At 41.6% G+C, this 23,833-nt stretch overlaps 1 protein-coding gene across 1 annotated transcript; it reads right to left on the bottom strand.

The window, feature by feature from the left end:
* Positions 1-1,563: 1,563 nt before the first annotated feature.
* pou2f3 (POU class 2 homeobox 3) lies at positions 1,564-19,600 on the bottom strand. Its single transcript, XM_067407703.1, has 13 exons — positions 19,478-19,600; positions 19,031-19,087; positions 16,851-16,885; positions 16,289-16,390; positions 14,811-14,916; positions 14,598-14,686; positions 13,947-14,120; positions 12,155-12,296; positions 11,884-12,017; positions 10,758-10,922; positions 3,251-3,293; positions 3,020-3,134; positions 1,564-2,196 (listed from the first exon to the last, which is right to left on the bottom strand). Exons 2-13 carry the CDS (start codon positions 19,077-19,079, stop codon positions 2,157-2,159), a joined length of 1,194 nt encoding a protein of 397 aa, XP_067263804.1. The 5' UTR covers positions 19,080-19,087; positions 19,478-19,600; the 3' UTR covers positions 1,564-2,156.
* Positions 19,601-23,833: the final 4,233 nt, after the last annotated feature.

The following is a 23,833-nucleotide window of genomic DNA, read 5'->3' as shown; positions in this document are numbered from 1 at the left end:
CAAAAGTGCAAGGTTTTGTTGTTATTGTGAGCGTACACGAATAAAAGTAGACCATTTGTAGTCTTGACGAAAGGCTTTTTGTTTCTGTCATGAGGAAAAAATCCAGAACGCGCCGGCGATAAAAATAGCCAATTTAGTTTCATATATTTAAATATTAGGCTATAGAGCCTATATTATTTGATAAATTTCTGATTATGAAAAGTGAATAGCATGACGGATGCGCGCTGTCGGGAGACATGCAGCGGGTCAGACATGAGTTTGACCACTTCATTAAGTTTTGTTTTATAGTAAGCCTTTCTTTAAAGTGAATTTTGTTTTGTAGAAATTGTATCGTAATTTCAATCACTGTTTCATCAACCAATTGCCTATATTTAATAAATAGGAAGAAAACCAAAAACGTCGGGTGGAATGTATTGAAGTGCGTAACAAACGAACATGTTTCTGTGGCCTTTGAATAAGGCTGAAGCAATATTCTGTTTTTAATGAATTTCTTAAATAAATAAATAAATAGGCTATAAATTAATTCGATGAATCTGAATGTTTACATGAACGCTAAATAAAGTGATCGGGTTAATGTGTGAGCGTTTGTCACAAGTCTCAAATCAGTATTGATTTTGTTTCATTATTTTTTTATCGTAAGCTGACTTTTTTGTTATTTTTATTTATCCATAGCTGCCTGTTACCATGCCAGGTTATTATGCGATTATTATTATTAGGTTTTTTTTTTTTTTAATCAGTTGGTGCTGTTGGGTTAGGTTGTAACTGCAGTTTTGTCTTGTTCTTATCTCAGATTTACTTGAATTGATATTGTCACGTAATATTATATTAAATAACGTAATTTGAACTTGCCATACCTTGACTTTTTGTGAATTGACGCCACTTAGGGACGGTCCATCATTTTTTCCCCCTACCAAATTAAGCCAGTTGAAAAACATGGGATGATGCGAATTATTCTGGCCCACCCACGCTTTTAGAGGCCCACCCACCATCCACTTTCTGCCTCCGCCACTGGCTCAAACAGCAACATTACACACTAACTAAAGTTAAAAAAGTGATATCATAATCAAGGATTGCTTTAATATTTTACATATGCAATGATGATTTGGGATGTGGGAACTAAAGGTTGTCCTAAATCATTGTTTAGTAGCACTCAGTTCCTCAGAAAACCCAGGTGAACTTTTGTTTTGTTAGAAAATGATGGCAAAAATGCATAATTATGACTAAAATCTGTCATATTTCTGTCTTTTTATCTCATAATCTACACTTTTTATGTTATAATTTAAACTGTTTATCTCATAATTATAGTTAGTATATCATAATTCCGACTTCTATCTCATAATCATGACATAATTATATGTCCCCCTTCCCCCCACTGCAATACAGTTGAATAGTAAATTAAAAAGAGACAAATGTAAGTGCACATTTTAATAACAGTCAAACAGTGAAATTGAAATTTACAACAGTGTTTTACAAATTAAAAAAAGCAAAGAACAACCAAACAAACAATATCTAGATAATATTATTAATCATACATTAAAGCTAAAATGTGAAACTCAAGGCACTTTGAATGCTTTGGACAATGTTGCATAAAAAGTAGTGTGAAATATTTATATTCCACACCAGGCTTATAAAATGTTTTCCCTGCCAGAAATCCTTAGAAAAAATTCAGAAACACAAAACTAGGTACATGCTGAAAACATATGAAAAACTGTAAACTGTGCTGACCAATCCACTAAAAGTTTATTCATCATTATCAGTACACATAAAGCCAGATTTGAACCTTCATGTACAACAAAATTGGCACAGAGATCTTGCACAGGAAGTAAAAATAAGGTTTCATGCACATTAAAAGCTCTGCTGAAAATGCTGAACATGCCTGTTATGTTCTTTGCAGCAAGTTTGCATATCTAAACAATGTGCTGTTGCATATTAGTGCTTTTCCCTTCAGTAATTAGCAGTGAAGCTATTCACAAGCCCTTTGAACATTAGACCATGAGAAGCAGAATAGTGGTTCTCTGCGTTCTGCCTCCACGTTTAGTGCAGGTTGTAAACATTACAGAATGAATATTTCCTTTCTTTCACAGAGACCCCTCTCGTCTGGCAAGTTATGAAGTGAAGTTATTGCCTCCGGATGTACTGGAGTTCTGGAGAGGTGCTCAGTGGTGGTATGACGTGGTGTTCCAGCGATACCAGGATCTGTAAAATTCATCATATGTCAATTTGACTGGTTCTTTAATTAATTAAAGAGGCCATACGATGCTTTGTAATGTATCTGTTTGTGCATGTAAAAGATCTGCAAAGTTACAAAGCTAAAAGTCTCCCACCAAGTGTACCGGTGTCATTCCCCCCAGGAATCGGGTCTCCTTTAGGACCCAGGCAGTGATGCCTAATCAAAAGTTGTTTTCATGATGTCTTTAATAATAACCACTATTCACTATTTCACTATTGTATGATGTTTATTACATTAAGTGCAAACTAAAAAAAAAAAAAACCAGTAAGAAAGAGAAATGCTTGATTTCACAACTTATATCTTCAGTTATATACTAGTGAATGAACCATGTAATTTAAAAGACATTAATTGTCATTATAACGCATTTTAAACTATATTGAATTATAATCAGGTGCTAAAAATACATCCATTTAAAAGTCTGTTGAACCAGTGAGATTACTCGGGTTCCTAAAGGAAACCTGATTCCTGGGGGGACTTGATTTCTCACCACACTGGACAAGTACAACGCACAACTCGTGCTTACAAAGTTGGTTCCTATCGATCTGGTGGCAATGGAGCTACGATCAACTTAAGCTTACGATGCTTTTGGGAAACGCTGCCCAGCTTTATCGTCCACATTTTGGGCGCTTTTACAAAAAGTTTTTTTTTTAATATTAAAGCATGTTAACCTATTCTAGTACACCCAATAAACAAAATAATGACCTTTTAAAATAGCATCATATGATCTACATAAAATGGCTGCATGTGTGAAGTAACTTAAGATTAAGATGGTATTTGATGTGGTTATACCCTGCAGTGTTGAACGTCTGGTTGACCCCCTGTGCCGTCAGTGCACTGGATGTGGTGGACAGAGTGCTGGGGGAAGAGCCTCGACTGGGGCTGTTGGGGGAGGAGCTTGTTGACACTGCAAGAAAAATGTGTTATAACCTCAGAAAACACATTAAGGTAATAAATCTCCAACATTACATTTTCCTACAATGGCAATAGTGTGGTTTGTCATCCCACCAGCACTATACTTACCACCTCCAGAGGTGAGTGGACTGAATGAGCGTGAAGTTGAAGGCTGAAATAGGAAATTAATCAAATTAGTGGGAAACAGGGTGGAGAACATTTTTTAAGGAAAAACATACATCCTTTTAATCACAAACCCTCTAAAACACACACAGTTTGAGGAGTACAATGAAGTTATAAACATGCCAACAGGATTCATTTTTAATTTAAAGGTGCCGTAGAACATCTTTTCAAAACATGTAATATAAGTTTAAGATGTCCCCTAAATGTGTCTGTGAAGTTTCAGCTCAGAATACCCCATAGATTTTTTTTACTAATTTTTTTAACTGCTTATTTTGGGGCATTATTAACTATGCACCATTCAGGCTGCGCGGCCCCTTCAAATCTATCGCTCCCTGCCCTCCCGAGCTCTTGACTATAAGTGCAGTTATACAGTGCATAAACAAAGTTCCCACAGCTAATATAACCCTCAAATGGACCTTTACAAAGTGTTTGTCATTCATGCTGCATGCATGCATTGATACCTGTGAGTATAGTATTTATTTGGATGTTTACATTTGATTCTGAATGAGGCTATATGCTCTGTGGCTAACGAGCTACATTGTTGGAGAGATTTAAAAAGAATGAAGTTGTGTTTATGAATTATACAGACTGCAAGTGTTTAAAAATGAAAATAGCAACGGCTCTTGTCTCCGCGAATACAATAATAAACGATGGTAACTTTAACCACATTTAACAGTACATTAGCAACATACTAACGAAACATTTATAAAGACAATTTACAAATATCACTAAAAATATCATGGATCATATCAGTTATTGTCGCTCCATCTGCCATTTTTCGCTATTGTTCTTGCTTGTTTACCTAGTCTGATGATTCAGCTGTGCACAGATCCAGACGTTAATACTGGTTGCCCTTGTGTAATGCCTTGAACATGGGCTGGCATATGCAAATATTGGGGTCATACATATTAATGATCCCGACAGTTACGTAACAGTTGGTGTTATGTTGAGATTCGCCTGTTTATGGAGGTCTTTTAAACAAATGAGATTTATATAAGAAGGAGGAAGCAATGGAGTTTGAAACTCATCGTATGTCTTTTCCATGTACTGAACTCTTGTTATTCAACTATTTTGAGGTAAATTCAATTTTTGATTCTAGGGCACCTTTAAAATTTATTATAACATATTGGGTTATCCATTTGTCCCATTTAATCATGTAGAAATTATAAAATATGTGGAGTTTGGGGTCAGTAAGGTTGTTTAAATAAGTCTTTTATGCTGAACAAGGCTGCATTTATATACAGTAAAAACACTAATATTGTGAAATATTAATACAATTCACATGAACCATTTTCTATTTTAATATATTTTAAAATGTAATTGAATCCTGTGTTGACAAAGGTGAATTTTCAGCAGCCATTACTCCAGTGTCACATGATCTTTCAGAAATCATTTGAATATGCTGATTTGGTGCTCAAGTAACATTTGTTCCCTTTCAGTCGGTCACATTCGACGTACGTCAGTAGGACCGATGAATTGGGATATCGCTTAGAGAGCCCTATCAGCTTCGTGTGAACTAAAACAAGCCAATGGAATTGGCGTGTGATATTTGCATAATGCGCACCGCCTCCAACAGGTGTATATAAATAGGAAGCAGATGCAATCGCACTCTGTCTTTCGCTTCGGAGCCAAACACTGGTGTCCTGCTTCAAAGAAGACTTTCACAAAGTGAAACTAAAACTGCCTCAGAAGAGGATCAACAGCGCTGTTTTGTGTTGGCAGTCAAGGCACTTCAGCGAGGCCGCGAGCTACCGGGGAGCCGAGCTTAAAAGCTCTCAACTGCTGTTTTAACAGCAACTCTCAAATCTTCCACCTGTGTGTGCGTTGCGATTTGGGCCGGTTCCTCCGGTGTGTTCAGGGAGTGGTGTACCTGAGCACATCGCGTCACTCCCTGTGTGCTTCAGCACGAGTGAGCTGACTGTTCCCCTTCTAAAAGAGCTTTACAGATGAACCCTGACAGTATGTCATTTCGTCTGTGCGTTACTGGGTGCGGTCGTTCCCTGGTCCCTGCTGATGGGCACAATCGCTGCATCTTGTGTTTGGGCGTTCAGCACGCTGAAGCAGCTTTTGTGGATGGTTCATGTTCCCACTGCGGGAATATGACTATCGCAGTGCTGAGGTCTAGACTCTCCTTTCTGAAGTCTCAAGAAGCGGGGGTCCCCTCCCCTATGCCCCGTTCGACCGTTTTTTCCGGCTCCGGTCAGAATGACGGTTCGGCGGCGTATAGGAAGGGTGACTTGAGGATCACGGTTAGGGCTTCCCCGCCGAGCACCGCTCCGCGGGCCCCTGCCGCCTCATCAGCACTGCAACCCATCGTGCCGCCGTTGGTTTCCGCTGGGCCCTCTACGGACTGTCCAGCCGTTACCTTTGGTGCGCCTGCAGCGGAGCAGATGTTGATCTCTGCATCGGAGGGTGAGTCAGAGTCCTCGGGGGAGGAAGATCCGGCTGCACTGGCGCCCTCCGGGGCGGCAGCGTTGCCCGAGTCAGATCCCGAGTTGACGGCTGTGCTTTCCCGGGCCGCCGAGTGTGTCGGGCTCGTGTGGAATCCTCCACCCTGCCCCGGCCCATCTCAGTTGGATGATTGGTACTTGGGGGGGGGGTCGCGCTGGTCAAACCCAGCGTCCCGCCCCAATGCCCTTCTTCCCGGAAGTGCACGATGAGGTGTCCAGGTCTTGGCAAGCACCGTGTAGTGTTCGTGCAAGGCCTGGTCCCTCGTCCACCTTCACCTCCCTGGACGGCGGGGAAGCCAGGGGATACGTGAGGATCCCACCAGTCGAGCGGTCTGTTGCAATGCAGCTGTCTGCCAGTGTGCGAGGCCCCGCCTTGCCGCTCGCAGCCCCCTCTCACTTCACCAGCAGGTGGCAGTGTGATGGTGCAGCCCGCGTCCCGTGCGCCGTCTCCCATACGCACTGCTGCCTCGCAGAGTCTGACCACACTCCGGGCCGCTTCCATGCCGTCCGAATCGGGTCCCCACACTCTGCTTCGCTGCCCCACCCCCGGTACGTCTGTGGTGCCTTTGGTCCCGCTGGTTCGGAATCTGGAGGCGTGGATCGCGCTTCCCAGCCCGTCCCGCTGGCTCATTCGCACTATCAGACTCGGCTATACGATTCAGTTCACCCGGCGTCCCCCGGTTTTCAGGGGTGTCCACTTCACTCAGGTGTCGTTGGACAGTGCACCTGTTCTTAGAACGGAGATTGCTGTCCTCCTGGCGAAGGATGCAATCGATCCGGTCCCTCCAGCTGATATGAAGTCGGGGTTTTACAGCCTCTACTTCATTGTACCGAAGAAGGGCGGTGGGCTACGGCCAATCCTGGATCTGCACGTTTTGAACCGGTATCTTCACAGGATGCCGTTCAAGATGCTCACGCAGAAGCGCATTTTCGAATGCGTCAGTCCCCAGGATTGGTTTGCAGCGATCGACCTGAAGGACGCGTACTTTCATGTCTCGATTCTGCCTCGACACAGACCCTTCCTACGGTTTGCGCTCGAGGGTCGTGCGAACACAGGGACATGGTTTTAGCTCACCTCAGCCGGTTGGGTCTTCGGGTCAACTGGGACAGGAGCACACTCGCCCTCGGGCAGAGGATCTCTTATCTCGGTCTTGAGCTAGACTCGGTCGCACGGACTGCGCGTCTCACCGAGGCGCGTGTCCAGTTGGTGTTGAACTGCCTGAGCTCGCTCAAGCGCAGGACAGCGGCCCCACTGAAATATTTTCAGAGGCTCCTGGGGCATATGGCATCTGCAGCCGCGGTCACGCCGCTCGGATTGCTCCATATGAGGCCGCTTCAACACTGGCTCCGCGGCCGGGTCCCGAGATGGGCGTGGCAGCGCGGCACGCTCCGTGTCCCCGTGACACCGAGCTGCCGTCGCACCCTCATCCGGTGGTCGGATCCTTCGTTCCTGCGGGCCAGAGTACCCCTCGAAGAAGTGTCCAGGCATGCTGTGGTCTCCACAGATGCCTCTGCCACGGGATGGTGGGCCACATACAACGGGCATGCAGTGTCACGTCTTTGGACGAGGCCTCAGCTGCATTGGCATATCAATTGCCTGGAGTTGCTAGCAGTACGTCTTGCACTGGACCGCTTCAAGGAGCTGCTGTCAGATAAAGCACGTACTGGTACGCTCGGACAGCACTGCGGCCGTTACGTACATCAACCATCAAAGTGGTCTACGCTCCCGTCGCATGTCGCAACTCGCCCGCCATCTCTTGCTATGGAGTCAGAAGCATCTGAGGTCGCTTCCTGCCATTCATGTCCGAGGTGTGCTCAACCGTGCAGCCGACGAGCTCTCAGGGCAGCCTCCACTTGCGGGCGAGTGGAGGCTCCATCCCCAGGCGGTCCAGCTGATCTGGCAGCACTTCGGTAAGGCCCAGGTAGACCTGTTTGCCTCCCCAGAAACTGCCCACTGCCAGTGGTTTTATTCGCTGACCGGCGGCACGCTCGGCACGGATGCCCTGGCACACAGCTGGCCCCGGGGCCTACGCAAATATGCGTTTCCCCCAGTGAGCCTTCTCGTACAGCTCCTGTGCAAGGTCAGGGAGGACGAGGAGCAGGTTCTGTTAGTGGCGCCATACTGGCCCACTCGGACCTGGTTTTCGGACCTGATGCTTCTTGCGACAGCCCCTCCTTGGCCAATTCCTCTGAGGAAGGACCTCCTGACTCAGAGACGGGGCACCCTGTGGCACCCGCTTCCCGACCTGTGGAACCTCCATGTGTGGTCCCTTGACGGGATGCAGAGGTTCTGAGTGATCTCCCGCAAGCGGTCGTAGACACCATCACTTCCGCTAGAGCTCCTTCCACTAGGAGCCTCTATGCATTGAAGTGGAACCTGTTCGTTGAATGGTGCTCCTCTCGCCAAGAGGACCCCCGATCATGCTCAGTCGGATCTGTGCTTTCCTTCCTGCAAGAGGGCCTGGAGCGAAGGCTGTCTCCCTCCACCCTCAAGGTGTATGTTGCAGCTATCGCCGCACATCACCATGCAGTGGGCGGTAAGTCCCTGGGGAAACACGATCTGATCGTCAGGTTCCTGAGGGGGCATGGAGACTGTATCCTCCTCGCCCTTCCTCCGTACCCTCTTGGGATCTGACCCTGGTTCTCTCAGCTCTCCGGGGTCATCCCTTTGAGCCTTTACAATCAGTCGACCTGAAAGTAATATCTCTTAAAACTGTCCTTTTGGTTGCATTGGCTTCCCTTAAGAGGGTAGGGGATCTGCATGCATTTTCGGTCGACGAATCGTGCCTGGAATTCGGGCCCGGTGATTCTCACATCATCCTGAGACCCCGGCCTGGATATGTGCCCAAGGTTTCTACCACTCCCTTCAGAGATCAGGTAGTGAACCTGCAAGCACTGCCTTCGGAGGAGGCAGACCCAGCCCTAGCTTCACTCTGTCCCGTCCGCGCTCTGCGTGTGTATGTTGACAGAACGCGAAGCTTCAGGACCTCAGACCGGCTCTTTGTCTGTTACGGAGGCCAGCAGAAGGGAAAGGCTGTCTCCAAGCAGAGGATGGCCCACTGGATAGTGGATGCCATCACCCTGGCGTACGGTTCCCAGGGTGTGCCTTGCCCGTTCGGGTTGAGAGTGGCCTCTTCCTGGGCGCTGGCTCATGGCGCCTCGCTGACAGATATCTGCAGAGCTGCGGGCTGGGCAACACCTAATACGTTCGCTAGGTTTTATAGCCTACGTGTAGAGCCGGTATCATCCCGTGTACTCGCTTCCACTAGCCGGTAGACGCGTTGAACCTGCTCTAAGTGTCGGCTTGCAATGCCATTCCCGCCCCCTGGGCCGGATACGTGCATCCTTTGACTCCAGTCGTGTTCCCCGCATGGCGAACCCTGTCGAGTTCCTCCACCTCCCCCTTCGGCTCGGACATTGCGGAGTGTCTGATGCCAGGCCTACATCCGTCTCTGATGTTGTCTGTTGGCTAGGGTCCATATGTGTTGACTACTCTACATGAGCGGTCCCATATGTGTAATTGTCCACGGTTAAACTCCCTACGGTGAGCCCGTGTCTTTCCCTTAGCAGAGGTAAAACAGCAGTAAACTTCTCGGCGTGAGCTCGCCCCCTTCTCCATTCCTCCAGTGCTATGGGCGGCTAGAGCTTGCGTTGAGCACTGGAAGGGGTTTCGTAACTGTGGCGCTTTAGTTGGGATCCCAATTCGTCGGTCACTACTGACGTATGTCGAATGTGACCGACTGAAAGGGAACGTCTCAGTTACGTATGTAACCCTCGTTCCCTGAAGGAGGGAACGGAGACGTACGTCCCGTCGCCACAGTTTCTGTACCCTCGCTGCAGTGCGGACACCAGTTGTCTCCTCAGCGAAAAACAGAGTGCAATTGCATCTTGTTTTAGTTCACACGAAGCTGATAGGGCTCTCTAAGCGATATCCCAATTCGTCGGTCACTACTGACGTACGTCTCCATTCCATCCTTCAGGGAACGAGGGTTACATACGTAACCGAGACGTTATTATTTTCACAGTTGAAAATGGTCTTGCTGCTTAATATTTTGTGAAAACCATGCTACATATCTTTTCAGGATTCTTTGATAAATAGAAAGTTCAATAGAACAACATTTATTAGAAATATAAATCTTATTTTACATTAAGAAAATGTAAGTCTTTGTCATTTTTGATCAATTTATTGCAATAAATTCATCAAAAATGACAAAGACATCCTTGCTGAATGAAAGTATAAATTTCTTTTAAACAATTGTACCGACCCCAAACCATGGAATGGTATAATATAATTGTTACTGTACAGTTAGCTTTAGTAATTCAAGGGAGAACGCAAAGAAGATGATCAAACTGACTTTTAATGAACACCAGGGAAAACAAAGCACTACACACTATAAAAATGTTAACACAAGGGACTAAGGACAACTCAGGGCTTAAATACACAAGGAGGCTAATCAAGAGAACTAGAATCAGGTGCGTAACATCATCAGTAATCATAGAAACAAACAAGGATCGGGAACACAAGCTAACAGGAACAGAACAGAACCAAAACACAAAGAAACTAACATACTAATGACAACAATATAATATAATATAATATAAAATGCCTTGCCCAATGTGGCTCTATCCATGTGGAACAAGAGATTATTAGTAATAAAACTTGATGGTCACCATTTTGGTTGAAAGTGAAAAGTGACGTGACGTGAAGGCCAAGTATGGTAACCCATTCAAGTTAGTGCACACATATTAGGAGTAGTGAGTAGTGAACACACACACACACACACACACACACACACACACACACACTGCAAACCGTGGACACACACAATCAGAGCAGAGGGCAGCCATTTGCAGTGGCGCCCGTGGAGCGATTGGGGGTTAGGTGCTTTGCTCAAAAATTTCAGAAGTAGCTGAACTGAACTGTTAATAATTTCCTCTGGACGTGATGAATCATTACTAGAGTAAACAGACACCCGTCTCATTCAATGATTTCTCAGACTCACCAGACGAGGGTTGTAGTTGTGAGACTTCATGGGTGAAGCGGAAATGGGGCAGTATATCCTCTTTTCTTTCTGCCGCCGGTTGCAGAACCAAACCCGTACTACTTCCTTCTCCATGGCTAGCTGCTCTGAGATGTGCGTAATCTCTTCAGAGTTGGGTTTTGGGTTCTAGACAGAGAATAAAGTGTGTTTATGTATCACAGCCTGCAGGGGGCACTAAAAGAAAACTTTGTCATTGCTGAAAAGGACCTGTTACACCATGTTAGTAAATTCAGTTTACCAGGAGCAGGTTGGGAACTGTCTGGAGCAGGTAGTGAGATCTTATAGTTTTCTAAATCTTATGATAGTTTAGGATTAAACCTCCACTGCTAGTGCACACAGTCGACTAAATTAACATGTAGCAGATTACAAATGCAACATTATTATATGATATCACTGCAAATGATAGATCAAAGGTAACACTTTGCAATAAGGTTCCACTTGTTAACATTAGTTAACTATATTAGTTAATGGTTTCCACTTAAATATCAGCAGCAACATTGACAATTATAAGAAACATTATTAATAATTGAGCACCTATAATAACAACTGAGCAGCAAATCAGCATATTAGAATGATTTCTGAAGGATCATGTGACACTGAAGACTGGAGTAATGATGCTGAAAATTCAGCTTTGACATCACAGGAATCAATTACATTTTAAAATATATTCAAATAGAAAATAGTTACTTTAAATTGTAATAATATTTCACAACATTACTGTTTTACTTTATTTTTTATCAAAATTTCATGAATGAAAACTTCTTTCAAATACATTGAAAAATTGAAAATATGTAAAACATGAACTAACATTCATGTTGAAAATTAATGTTGAAAATTAACAAACACTTACAAATGTGTTGCTCATTGTAAGTTAATGTTAGACCTTATTGTAAAGTGTTACCAATTTAATTTTTTATCTCTGTATGGACCAAAAATATTAATCATTCTTCCAGCATATCAAATGCTCTCTACAACGAGAAATTCTTTCTCCCTGATACCACCTTACAAGACTAGCCATAAAAAGCAGAAAATGATGTTCATATGAGGGCCTGAAGCATCTGAAAAGGAGTAAAAATGACAAACTCACATCTTGAAAGCGTTTCTCAAGCGTGAGCTTGATGTTAGTTTCAATGCTTGTTCTCTTTTTCCTCTTCCTCCCATAACCCTCCATAAGGGGTGGTAGGGTGGTGGGGTTGGTCATGGAGTCAGATGGTGAGTTCTCTGAGGTGAGGGAAAGAAGGGAAGGTTTAATATCCCAGGTATTTGAGTACAGTCTGCCAAACAATTACCTAACGATGCTTACAGGGAAAAAAAAAAACATTAGTAACTTCTGTCCACAAGAGGGCAGCAGCACATACCTGCATCACTCAGCCACTTCTCTAGCAAGGGCTTGAGCTTGCACATGTTTTTGAAGCTAAGATTGAGAGCCTCGAAGCGTGAGATGGTAGTCTGACTGAAGTCATTCCCATACAGCTTTCCCATGGCAAGCCCCACATCACCCTGAAAACACATGATAAAAGAGTTACACAAGTTACGCAAGAGAACTGGATGAGATCCATGACAGGGTCGGGCAACATAGCCTATTCAAAATTGGCTCCTTTTCCGTTTAAATTTGAGTGGATAATACCCAATGAAAGTATTATTATTTCATTATTAAAATGAAAAGACAATTGAAATGACAGGGAAAGAAATTTACAAAACTGCAATAATAAAATAATAATTATACAAAAACAACAACAACACTGTCACAATATAGGTGAATTTTATTAGTCCAACAAAATCAAATACATAATACATTTGGACTTATTCACTGATACGTGAAACACAAAACATTCTTATTTGAGCTTGAGAAACTGTGTATCATTAGAATAGCTTCAATATTTGGTTTATGATAAAACCTGGTTACAATGACAGTAATTTCCTCATTTCTGTCAGGAAAATTATGCAAAATCAATCAGTAGTTATTTTGAATAGAATATCTGTATGTATTCAATCATGTTTGTTCCGGTTTATTTGTGATCGCAGGGCTCGACTAAACAATGTTCATTAGAGAGAAAATTCATATACTCACACATTTAGGCCTACATAATATGTATTCGGATACATAGAATTGTCATTTCTATTCGCTTTCTATGAGAATGAGATGAGACTTAAGCAGCTTCAAGCACAATCTGTCTCTCTCTCTTTCGGGATGGACTACTTGTACCGAGTTTCATGACGCACTTCCGTTTTTAGATAGTACAACTCATTTATGTCCGGTTATATATATATATATATATTCAATTGACTAACCGCCACTTGCTGTAAAATAAGTGTCAGCAAGAAGATTTAAAAATCTGGACATTTTCAGAGACCAGAAAAGAGATATTCCGATGATTAGTGTGTGAAGAATTTTCCAAACTCAACGGACACTGATGATATTTATAATGTATAGTCTGTTCAAAACCATAAATAATAAAACAGTTAGTCCCCTTCCTGATTCTGATTGGTCAATAGCATTGTTTTATTCACGATAAAACACAGCTATGACCGCTTCACCCAATGGTTCTGTGTATCACTACACAACACCCTTAGCAACCACTCTTAGCAACGTAAACGGTATGTTCTCAATTGATATTGTTCATTGAAGCTTACTGTATATAGAAGAGTATTGTGAGAAAGAGATCAAGTGAGCGAGTTTATTACCTACATTCAGATTTAGCATTATCCTTCAGGTCAGTCCTATATTCATAATATTAATATTAAATGTCTGCTGCAATATCTTGTCCTTTTAAAATTTAAAGGGTTTTTCCATGACTGACAGCGCTAGTCAAAGCATCTGTCAGTTGCGTCTTGTTCTATGTTCACAACAATTCAGTATTTTCAATGTAAAAGTCTTTGCGACTGAGTGAATCACTCATAAAGACAGTCTTTGCCGCCATCGAATGGCGTAATAATGTAACTTCTGTTGCTGTTTACGGTCAGGGACTATTTTTTCTGGTGGAAGGAAGGTTTTTAGTGATTTTACTTCATGAAAGTTGCATTGATACACATTTTTTTGGCTTTAATATTTGTATTGTGTGGTAACCGTTTTATAAAAACAAGAAGCTGTATATGTATTTGCTTACATATACAGCTAAAACCGTAATAAAACCAGGCACAAAGTCTTACCTGAGTAAAGCCTAGTTTAATGCGTCTTTGTTTGAAGGCTTTAGCAAACTGCTCTAGCTCCTCCAGGTCATTAGGCTCATCTTGTGGTGATCCCACATGTTTAGGGACCTGTAAGTGAGACATGTCCAAGTGTCCATCCATAGAAGAGCCAGCCAGCCCTGTCCTACCCATTGCCTTATGAGAAAATATAAGCTTTTAGAGTAAGTAATCAGTTCTTATCACCTTTGTTTGCATACATGCTATTTCTATTATTGTTTGGGTGTGTGTTTTCCTTTTCTCATGCCATTAAAAAAGCACCCCGGTATTATGCATTACAGTAGTAGTCACAGTAGTAGAATGCTGGTAACCAGACAGTTTACGGTAGCCATTTACTTCCATAGGAAAAAAAAAAAAAACTAATGGGTGCCGTCAACTGCCTGGTTACCATACATTCTTAAAAATATCTCCTTTTGTGTTCAACAGAAGAAAGAAACAAGAAACTCATACAAGTTTAAGGTTGAGTAAGTAATGACAAAATATCAATTTTTTGGGTGTGCTAGCCCTTTAACTAATGTACAGTGGTTAACTAATGCTAACAAATGAAACCTTATTGTGAACTGTTTCCATTAATGAATTAATTTGTTTCAAGAAATAATCCAACATTAGGCTCACCTGAGGAGTGAGTGCGAGACCAGGCTGGTGCGGTAAGAGTCCTGTCTGGGACTGAGATGGCAAGGAAAGCAGATTGGGCTGCAGCAGTGCTGGAGGAAACAGCATTTAAACATGTATGTACTGTAGTAAAGTCAAACAAAAATAAATTTCTCAGTGATGTGTACTAATGAGCAACATCACCCTTAATGATGATGATCCAGTACATCCACTGACCTTGGTGTCCTGATTGGGCCTGTGAGAGGAGAAATGATGAAGGGGAGGACAGATGAGATCCAGGCATCAGGACGAGCTGGGGGAGAGAGTGCAGAGAGGGCAGCTCCTAAAAAACACCAGCCATTACATGCATACCTTATCTTTCACCACAGTTTCACTTTGTGTGAACTTTACAGGATTAAATCCCACAAAATATTTTCAGGTCACAATGCAACCAAAAAGAAGAAAATATTTTGCTTAAAGTCTGTTGAGATATTTTGAATTATGACATAATTTTCATGACAGTTAAAGGGATAATTCACCTGAAAATAAAATTTATTTTCTCACCTTCAAGTTGTTCCAAACCTGAATGAGGTTATAAAAAGAAATACTACTACCATCAACTGTTTGGTTACACACATTCTTCAATATATCTTCTTTTATGTTCAATAGAAAAAAAAAAAGAAACTCACACAGGTTTGGAACAACATGAGTATGACTAAATGATAACAGAATTTTCATTTTGGGGTGAACTATCCCTTTAAGCACACTTTCCCATTAACATAATGCCATAATTATGGCATCCATAATTAGAATCTCTTTTACTGTATTATATGAAAAAATGGTATTACATTTTTTTTAAATTGAAATCATTATAAATTAAAGGCATTAAACAAAATACTTCCATGATTTATAAATACTTAAATAATAAAATAATAAATATTTAATGTGATGTTTTTTCCTCATAAATACTTAAACAAAAAAATAAATATTTATATATCAATTTTTCTTACATTACAGTAATTACAGTTATGAGAATTGGGACTCAAATCAATTGCTTAATTGGTGCCTAAAGGGATAGTTCACCCCAAAATGAAAATTCTGTCATCATTTACTCACCCTTAGGTTGTTCCAAACAGCAGAAGAATTCAATTCATACAGGTTTGGAACAACTTGAGGGTGAGTAAATGATGACAGAATTGGGGGTTGGGGTGAATTATCCCTTTAACTATTATTAAAAAGTAACAATGCCAAAAGGCCTAATGATCTTATAGGCTTAATTTTCTTATGCAAAACATAATTGTGTGTGTGTGTGTGTGTGTGTGTTTCTTTTTTTCTAGTGGGTGCAGGACACTATAGTTCATTTATGTAAGTGAAGATAGTGTAATAAAGTAAACTGTGACATATTATACCCCAAATTTCTTCATACAGTGGACTAGCAGTAAAATTGATAAACAATTTGGAACCAAAAATTATTTAGACATTAGACCTGATCATGTTTTGCTTAAGTGTTATCTGACATAATTAAGATTATTTTTTTTCTGACGAGGTTTAACTCTGAGATCTTGTCATATTTTATTACCATTTTTAAACTATAGTGAATAAACTGTAATAACGAATTAAATGTTCAAGGTGTCTGAATACATTTTGGTTTGACTGTATATGATCCGAACATGCTTGTGATGGATTTCAGGACCCTCTAGGTGATAAAGACGTACCCCAGAAAGCTGGCCACCAGGCACCGGTGATCCCTGAGTTAAGTGGCATGTCTTGTGCGACGATCCAGAATGAGGAGAATCGTTCAGGTTCTCAGTCTTTATCTGTACGTGAAACAAAATATTCGTTAGATAACCCAAACCAGGTGAACATTTCAAGATATGGAGTTGTTCACTGTTGTGTTTTGGTCCTCAGGCATGTGTGTATACATGCACTCTTTGTGTGTACTCAGAGACCAGTAAGGCTGCAGGACTCGTTCTGCAGAGGGCCTTTAACAAACATTCCTTCCCTTCCCGCAGGCACAGTATGCAAATGCCCTCAGAAGCCTGAAGCTAGTTCCTGTGCACGAAACTTTTCACTGTCCTCACTACTAGATCAAATGACAAGGCTGATCTGAAGGACTAATGAAGCTTATTCATTATGACTCAAATATCTCCCGTAGTGTAACACTAGAAAACTTTTGTAATCTTTCAAGCTGTTTCTCCTTGAACAATGCACTGCTCTGAATACAAAAAACAGATATTTCAGATTATGAATATTAAGTAAGGCAACGTTTGTACTCACTTGTCTGGTGAAGTCAATGCCATTTTGTTCAATATCTGGAAAATGAAAAGATAATCACACTCAGCATCAAAGTGAGAGTTACACGTATGCATTAACATTCAGACCGCATCCCACCTGAGGGATCCAGCCAATGTTACAAAACATTTTAGTTTTCATTTAAACTTTTATCATTATTTCTTTCAAGGGGTTTTTATATTAAGACTATACCATAAAAACAAACTCCCAAATGTTCCATTAAACTGAGCGAAGAGAGTCAGTCGGCGGTTCAAAGGTCGTCAATACCAGGTAATCTCTCTTCATTTGAAATTCAAATCTATCTCTATGAGGCCGTGGTTAGAACGGCACTCACTCACTCCACAATATGGAAATCTACCCTTCTCCTGAGCCAAACTTCCAGTATGGAAATCATCAGATCATGCAAATGAGTTTCCATGGCAACCTTTAGAGGCCTTCACATTTGAATACTTACAGACCTCCAGGTGCATCTCCTACCCTCTGTATTTCTCTCTCCCTCACACACACACACACACATACACACAACTATAAATGCAACAATACTATGATTATAAAACCTGGTGTAACCTATGTCGATTACATCATATTTCTTAAAATCACGGATTTTAAAGTCTGAATGGTTATAGTCATCAGTCATACATGCTTGCACATAAACTGTGATGATACTTGATAGCTATTGTACATGTCCAAAGCAATAAAACAACCTTAAAACTACAAAACAGTAAAATAATAATGATAGAAAAATATTTAGATGTACTTTCAGTACACTGTAAACAATTATTTTCATGATTTTTTATTACAACTTTTTTCTTTTGTCAAATCAACTTAAATTAATGTGGTTCGGATAACATAATACTTTGAGTTTCTATTTATTGCACAAATCTCCTTCATTGTATTAACTCAAATTTTTTACTTCAATGAACTCAAAATTTTAAGACCAGTTAACTTTTTTTTTAAGTTAAACCAACAATATTTTTTTTTACAGTGTAGATTCCATGTAGGTTCATTTGAAGATGTTTGTAAACACGAACAACATTTTATTCGTACAATCCAAATATTTGTAGTTGTCACATGACCTGATGGGACATCTGATAGGTCTAACCCTAATCCATATCCAAACACTTCACACCATAGAGGTGATGGAACATAAATGAAATAAATATATTTAACATTGAGGGACAATACACTGCTCTCTCTGAATTCTCATTTCTCTCAGGTTCCTCATTTGAGTGAGATGGTTCCGTAGAGAAGCCATTGTAACCAGACCATGATTCATTAGCACCTGAGGCTATGAGCGCTTCACTGCAAACAAACCGCCACATACATCCTGGTAGACTTCACATCCATCAACCTGCACGTATCACACACCTAGATGGCTAATAAACTCTGTATTCTGAATTCAACAGAACATAAGTTACGAGAATGCCTTTTTAATAAATACAAAAATATGGGATGACAAATAAAATAATAATAAAAAAATGTGTATTGATAGAAATGCACAGAACATAAAAATGACCTCTAAGGTTGGCACAAAGCCATTTCCACAGACTCGCCTGAGAGCGTGACCAGTGTCCTATCAACACAAAGAGTTAAACTTTTGGTCATAACCACAAACGGTTTTTGTAAAGAAGCCCGGTGGCAGTTCGTGAAATTATGATCCTCATTTCTAGTGAACGTAAAGGTGAATCATAAACACATTTTTCCACAGAAAAAATGTTCAAAAAAGGGTCTGAAAAGTAGACAATTTGTGAGAAAATATGCTCAAAAAATAATCACATGTAGATCTAAAAAAGTGAATAAAAATATATATATATATATATATATATATATATATATATATATATATATATATATATATATATATATATATATATTTTAAATATTTAAGAAAATTATCTAATAATATTTGTAATGCATCACATAAAATTTTCAAATGTACATTTAAAAGAGAGTTTTGAAATATTGTAAATCTCACTTATAACTGTTTCACGTCACACAAATGATGTTATTTTACAAGCGTAAGCAGAAAACTTTAATTGTCACATAATTGATTGAATAATATTTCCATGTTATTTACATTCAAATGTCACCATACATTAGTTAAGAGGTAATTGTACCATTTCAAGGCAATTGTAAATATTCCAGAGAGTGAAAAGGCACCTTACCAGCTGGTTCATGCTGAGATTCTGTCTGTTCAACAGCCTCTGTGCTCATCTTAATATCTGTAATGATAAATACAGCTGATTTTCCTACAGGATCACAACTTTATGCAGACACTGAGGCAATTCATGCCCGGGCCCAGCCAGTAAAATGATCTTGAGGTTTATTCTAATGTGTCCAGCTTTCAAATGGTCTCCTTTATGTAAAAAGCTTGTTGTAATATTCATAAGAGCAAGGGTATCCCCATTCACCATTCACCACAATCACTCTGTCTCTCCACCCTAATCTCTTCTAGTCAAAAACATTTAAATCTGTCAATATCTAGAGCTGCGAACAGGTACAATGCAAAACAATATGATTCCACAATACGGTCACTGCTTGAGAAGAGAACAGGCATCTGGGAAACGAAGCAGTATTTCTCTAAAAACTTTGAGAAGTACAGCTACACTTACCTTATAGAAGGGAAGATCCACAGATCCAGTCTCTGTAGATTAAATCCCTGCTTCTGTGGTGTTTTTCTTAGGTGAACTGAGTGAAGCTTTCTCAAAAAGGTTCAGAGAAACACATTTAGCAATGTGGGTTAGTAGAAGAGCATTCAACTCTCCAGTATCCCACACCAGCCGATAGACACGTCATTTGCATAAGGCCCTCGGTGTGTCCTATCCAGACTCTGACTTTTTGCATAAAACAACAATAGGCAGACAGCAAACTTCAAAAAGCTTGAGAATAAGAGCATGCGTGCAACTCTGCCTGTGTCTATGTACATTGGCAAACTTAAAGTGTGCCTGGTCTTTGATTGAACATGGCATAGCTCTATTTATTCAGATATAGCAACACTGGAATTATGATGCTTTTTTTTTTTACTAGGCTTTACAAGAGAATGGGTTTGACTGAATAAGTTCTGGCAGTTATGGTTCATTGCACAACAGAGATGAGGAGATTGCTTCTCTAGCCAGAGTTCTGTGGAAATGTAAATATATTAAAAGCAAAAACGCCCATTAAAAGTGTCTCTTCATTTTTTTCTTTAACCAAAAACATATTTGATATAGTAAGTCAATTCATTATTGACTTGTTAAAGTTTCTCATGACTCATGGTTTGCAGGGGTGTAGCGTATCTGGAATACCAGGAATTTCCCGGTGGGCTGGCACACTTTGGGGCCAATACATTTATTATTATTATTAGGCAATTAATTAATTAATTAATTAATTAATTAATTAGTTGTGTTTGGGTAATATAGCTATAATATATATGTGTGTGTGCTAATGTTGTAAAAATTATAGATATTTCAATATGTATATAAATATCTGAAACGATTCCAGTACTCATTTTCCACAGTAGCCTGGTGAAACACCAATACTTTCTACATGTTCTTGCATGGTCTCCCTTCCCTCCGATGGCGAATTGACAGTTTGACACACACCTGCTTCCTCTACCTCACTCGTGGTCTCATTCACTCGGGCAGAATAGTACTGTTTCCAGGCACGAAAAATGCCAGGACTGATTTTTTTTTTTGTCCCAGTTCAGCCCTGAATGTTATGGTACTCTTTAGTTCAGAAGTCTGACTAACTGTTTAGTTAAAAGTCTGACTAATTTATTTCTTTCAAACAATTTCTTTGAATGAACCGGTTCAAATCCATTAGTAGTTTGTGTCATCCCGATAAAAGACTGAGAAAAAAAAAAAAAAAAAAACTTGCAAGAGTGTAAAATAGGTTATATTTTATATATTAATGCAGTTAGTGTGCACAGCTGTGTTTTGTTTGTCACAGATGCCTGTGTTTGAGCAGATTTACACTTTGTTGGTAAGACCCACCTCTACATTACATTCACGAAGAAACCATGTTACATTAATAAGTTGTAACATTATCAGTTTTACTGTCACACATACAGATTGAACAACACAGAAAACATACACAAGAGGGCAGCATTCAGTCTTTGTTAATCTTGGAGACATAATGCTTGCATAAAGTCATTGTTGACCATTTGCATGATTTTTTAATCTTATTTATTTACAAACCCGATTCCAAGAAAGTTGGGACACTGTACAAATTGCGAATAAAAACAGAATGCAATGATGTGGAAGTTTCAAATTTCAATATTTTATTTAGAATACAACATAGACGACATATCAAATGTTTAAACTGAGAAAATGTATCATTTTAAGGGAAAAATAAGTTGTTTTTAAATTTCATGGCATCAACACATCTCAAAAAAGTTGGGACTGTTGTGTCCACTAGAGGGTGGAAAAGCACTGTTTATAAAAAGAGAGACTATTCTGTGATCACAATGCATGTCTGATTGTTATGCATGATTAGTTCTGCCTAGTTTGTGTGTGATAAGAGAAGATTGGAGAGTAAGAGTAAACAGAGAGTTGTTCACTACATTTCTTGCCCGGTAGCTTATTTTTACACCACATTTTGGCGACTAGGATGGCTGATTTTTCACTACCACCACCGCCGCCCTTCCTCGCTCTTCCAGGCGAACCTCCGATTCCGTGGCCCCGTTGGCTGCAGTCTTTTGAGACATATCTCATCGTGGCTGACCTCAGAGGTGAGTGCGGCCCGAAAAAAAGCCCTTCTCCAACACTGCCTGGGGGCGGAAGGACAGCGAGTGCTCGGAACAATCAGCGACACTGGTGAAAACACTTATGAACAGTCTGTAACGGCCCTGAATAAATATTTCGCCGCTCCACAGAGCGTTCTGCTGCGGCGGTTCATATTCTGCCGGCGCCATCAACTTCCTGGTGAGTCTGTGCATCAGTATGTGGCCAATCTGAGAGGGCTAGCAAATTCTTGTAAATTCGGAGGGCTGCGCGATGAAATGATCCGCGATCAGCTGATTGAACACACAAGTGATAATAAACTTAGAGAAACCCTGCTGTTACAGCCGGATCACTTGACATTATCTAGGACAATTGCTGTAGCATTTCAAGTGGAAAGCGCTGCTGAATGTGTGGTTACTCTCACAAATCAAAATAAGTCAACTCACAGCCAAATGACATTTATGGAAACAACTGGACCAGCCCAGCAGCCATCCGAACAGGGTGCAGAAGCGGCTGCAGATGCCCCTGACTCAGTAATGCAACTCATGCGGCAACAGCGTCGTCGACCACACCAACAACAACAGCCCTGTGCTGATTGTGGATCTCGTTCTCATTTCACCAGAGCCCAAAATTGTCCAGCCCAGGGCCAGACATGCCATAATTGTGGAAAACAAAATCATTTTGCTAGTGTCTGCCATTCAGCTCCAACTAAATCACATACGCACACTAGTCAGTCCCCACCTGCCATCATCCACAATGTAACTTCATGTCTTGTGCCATTCAGATCATGCACCATGGCCCTGAATGATGTTAGTGTTCCACTGCTTTTGGATACAGGGGCCAGTGTGTCCCTGCTCAATACAAGCACTTATAGTCAGTTCTTCAGCGCGTTTCCCCTAGCCCCACCTTCTACGGCCCTGTGCGGGTATGGTGATTCCAAAATTGGGTTGCTGGGCTCACTTAAATTGACTGTGCGTTATAGTGCGAAGACATTGCCCTCATTCATCTTCCAAGTGGCCTGTAAAGGAGCAAATTTAATGGGACTAGACTTGTTCACCGTGCTGGGGTTTGCCCTAGTGGATATGGAGGGGGCTGCTATCCTGGCTGTGACCACAAAATGGCAGCAACAGCGGCCAACACTGTTTGATGGGCTGGGCTGTCTCACCTCATTTATGCACCAGCCTCTCATTGACCATGCTGTCAGCCCTGTAATTCAGCCACTACGCCGTATTCCCCTGGCCATGCGTGAGGGGGTCTCAACGGAACTACAGCGCCTGCTGCGAGCAGGCATCATTGAGCATGTGGATGCGTCACCCTGGGTCTCAAACCTGGTGGCCACTAAAAAATCTGGTGCTCTGCGCATCTGCGTGGACTTGCGGCAAGTCAATAAGGCAGTCATTCCAGATAAGTACCCGCTACCAACGACGGAGAAACTCACGGCTCAATTCTATGGCTCCACAGTGTTTTCTAAGCTGGACCTTAGAGAAGGCTATCTGCAGGTGCCCCTCCATGCTGACAGCAGGAATCTGACGACTTTTGTGACACATGAGGGAGTTTTTCGTTATACTAGGATGCCTTTTGGCCTCAGCTCCGCCCCTTCCTGTTTCCAAAAGGTCATGACCTCCGTGGTAGCGGGAATACCAGGCGTCGTCATCTACCTTGCTGACATTGTCGTGCATGGGCCCATACTGCACACCCATGATGAACGCTTTAACAGGGTTTTTGATGCACTCAGTAAGCACAGGCTAACTTTAAATGGCGAAAAATGTCTTTTTGCTGTACCCGTCATCGAGTTTGTGGGGTTCAAGTTGTCAGCACAGGGCATTTCCCCACTCCAGTCTAATGTGGAGTCCATTCAGTCCATCCCCGAACCAACCTCACCTGCCCAGGTGGCTTCCTTTCTAGGGATGATGGGCTACTACTTAAAGTTTCTGCCTCAGTATTCAGCCACTACTGCCCCACTGCGGCAACTACTCCGGAAAGATGAGCCTTGGGTGTGGACGCAGGCATGTACGGAGGCTGTGCGTGCTCTCAAGGCCCAACTCACTTCACCTCCTATACTTTCACACTTTAGCACCTCCTGTAAAACCATGGTCACCTGCGATGCATCCGCCACAGCCATCGGAGCTGTTTTGTCACAGGTACAGGAGGGCGTTGAAAAGCCTATAGCCTTTGCCTCTCGGGCCCTTAACCCAACAGAGCAACGATACTCAGTGGGTGAACGGGAAGCGCTGTCATGCCTATGGGCATGCGAAAGATGGCACGTGT

This window comes from Chanodichthys erythropterus, chromosome 13 (genome assembly GCF_024489055.1).
Source record: "Chanodichthys erythropterus isolate Z2021 chromosome 13, ASM2448905v1, whole genome shotgun sequence".
NCBI lineage: Eukaryota > Metazoa > Chordata > Actinopteri > Cypriniformes > Xenocyprididae > Chanodichthys > Chanodichthys erythropterus.
The sequence above is the reverse complement of the archived record's forward strand: the minus strand, read 5'-3'. Positions and strand labels throughout refer to the sequence as shown.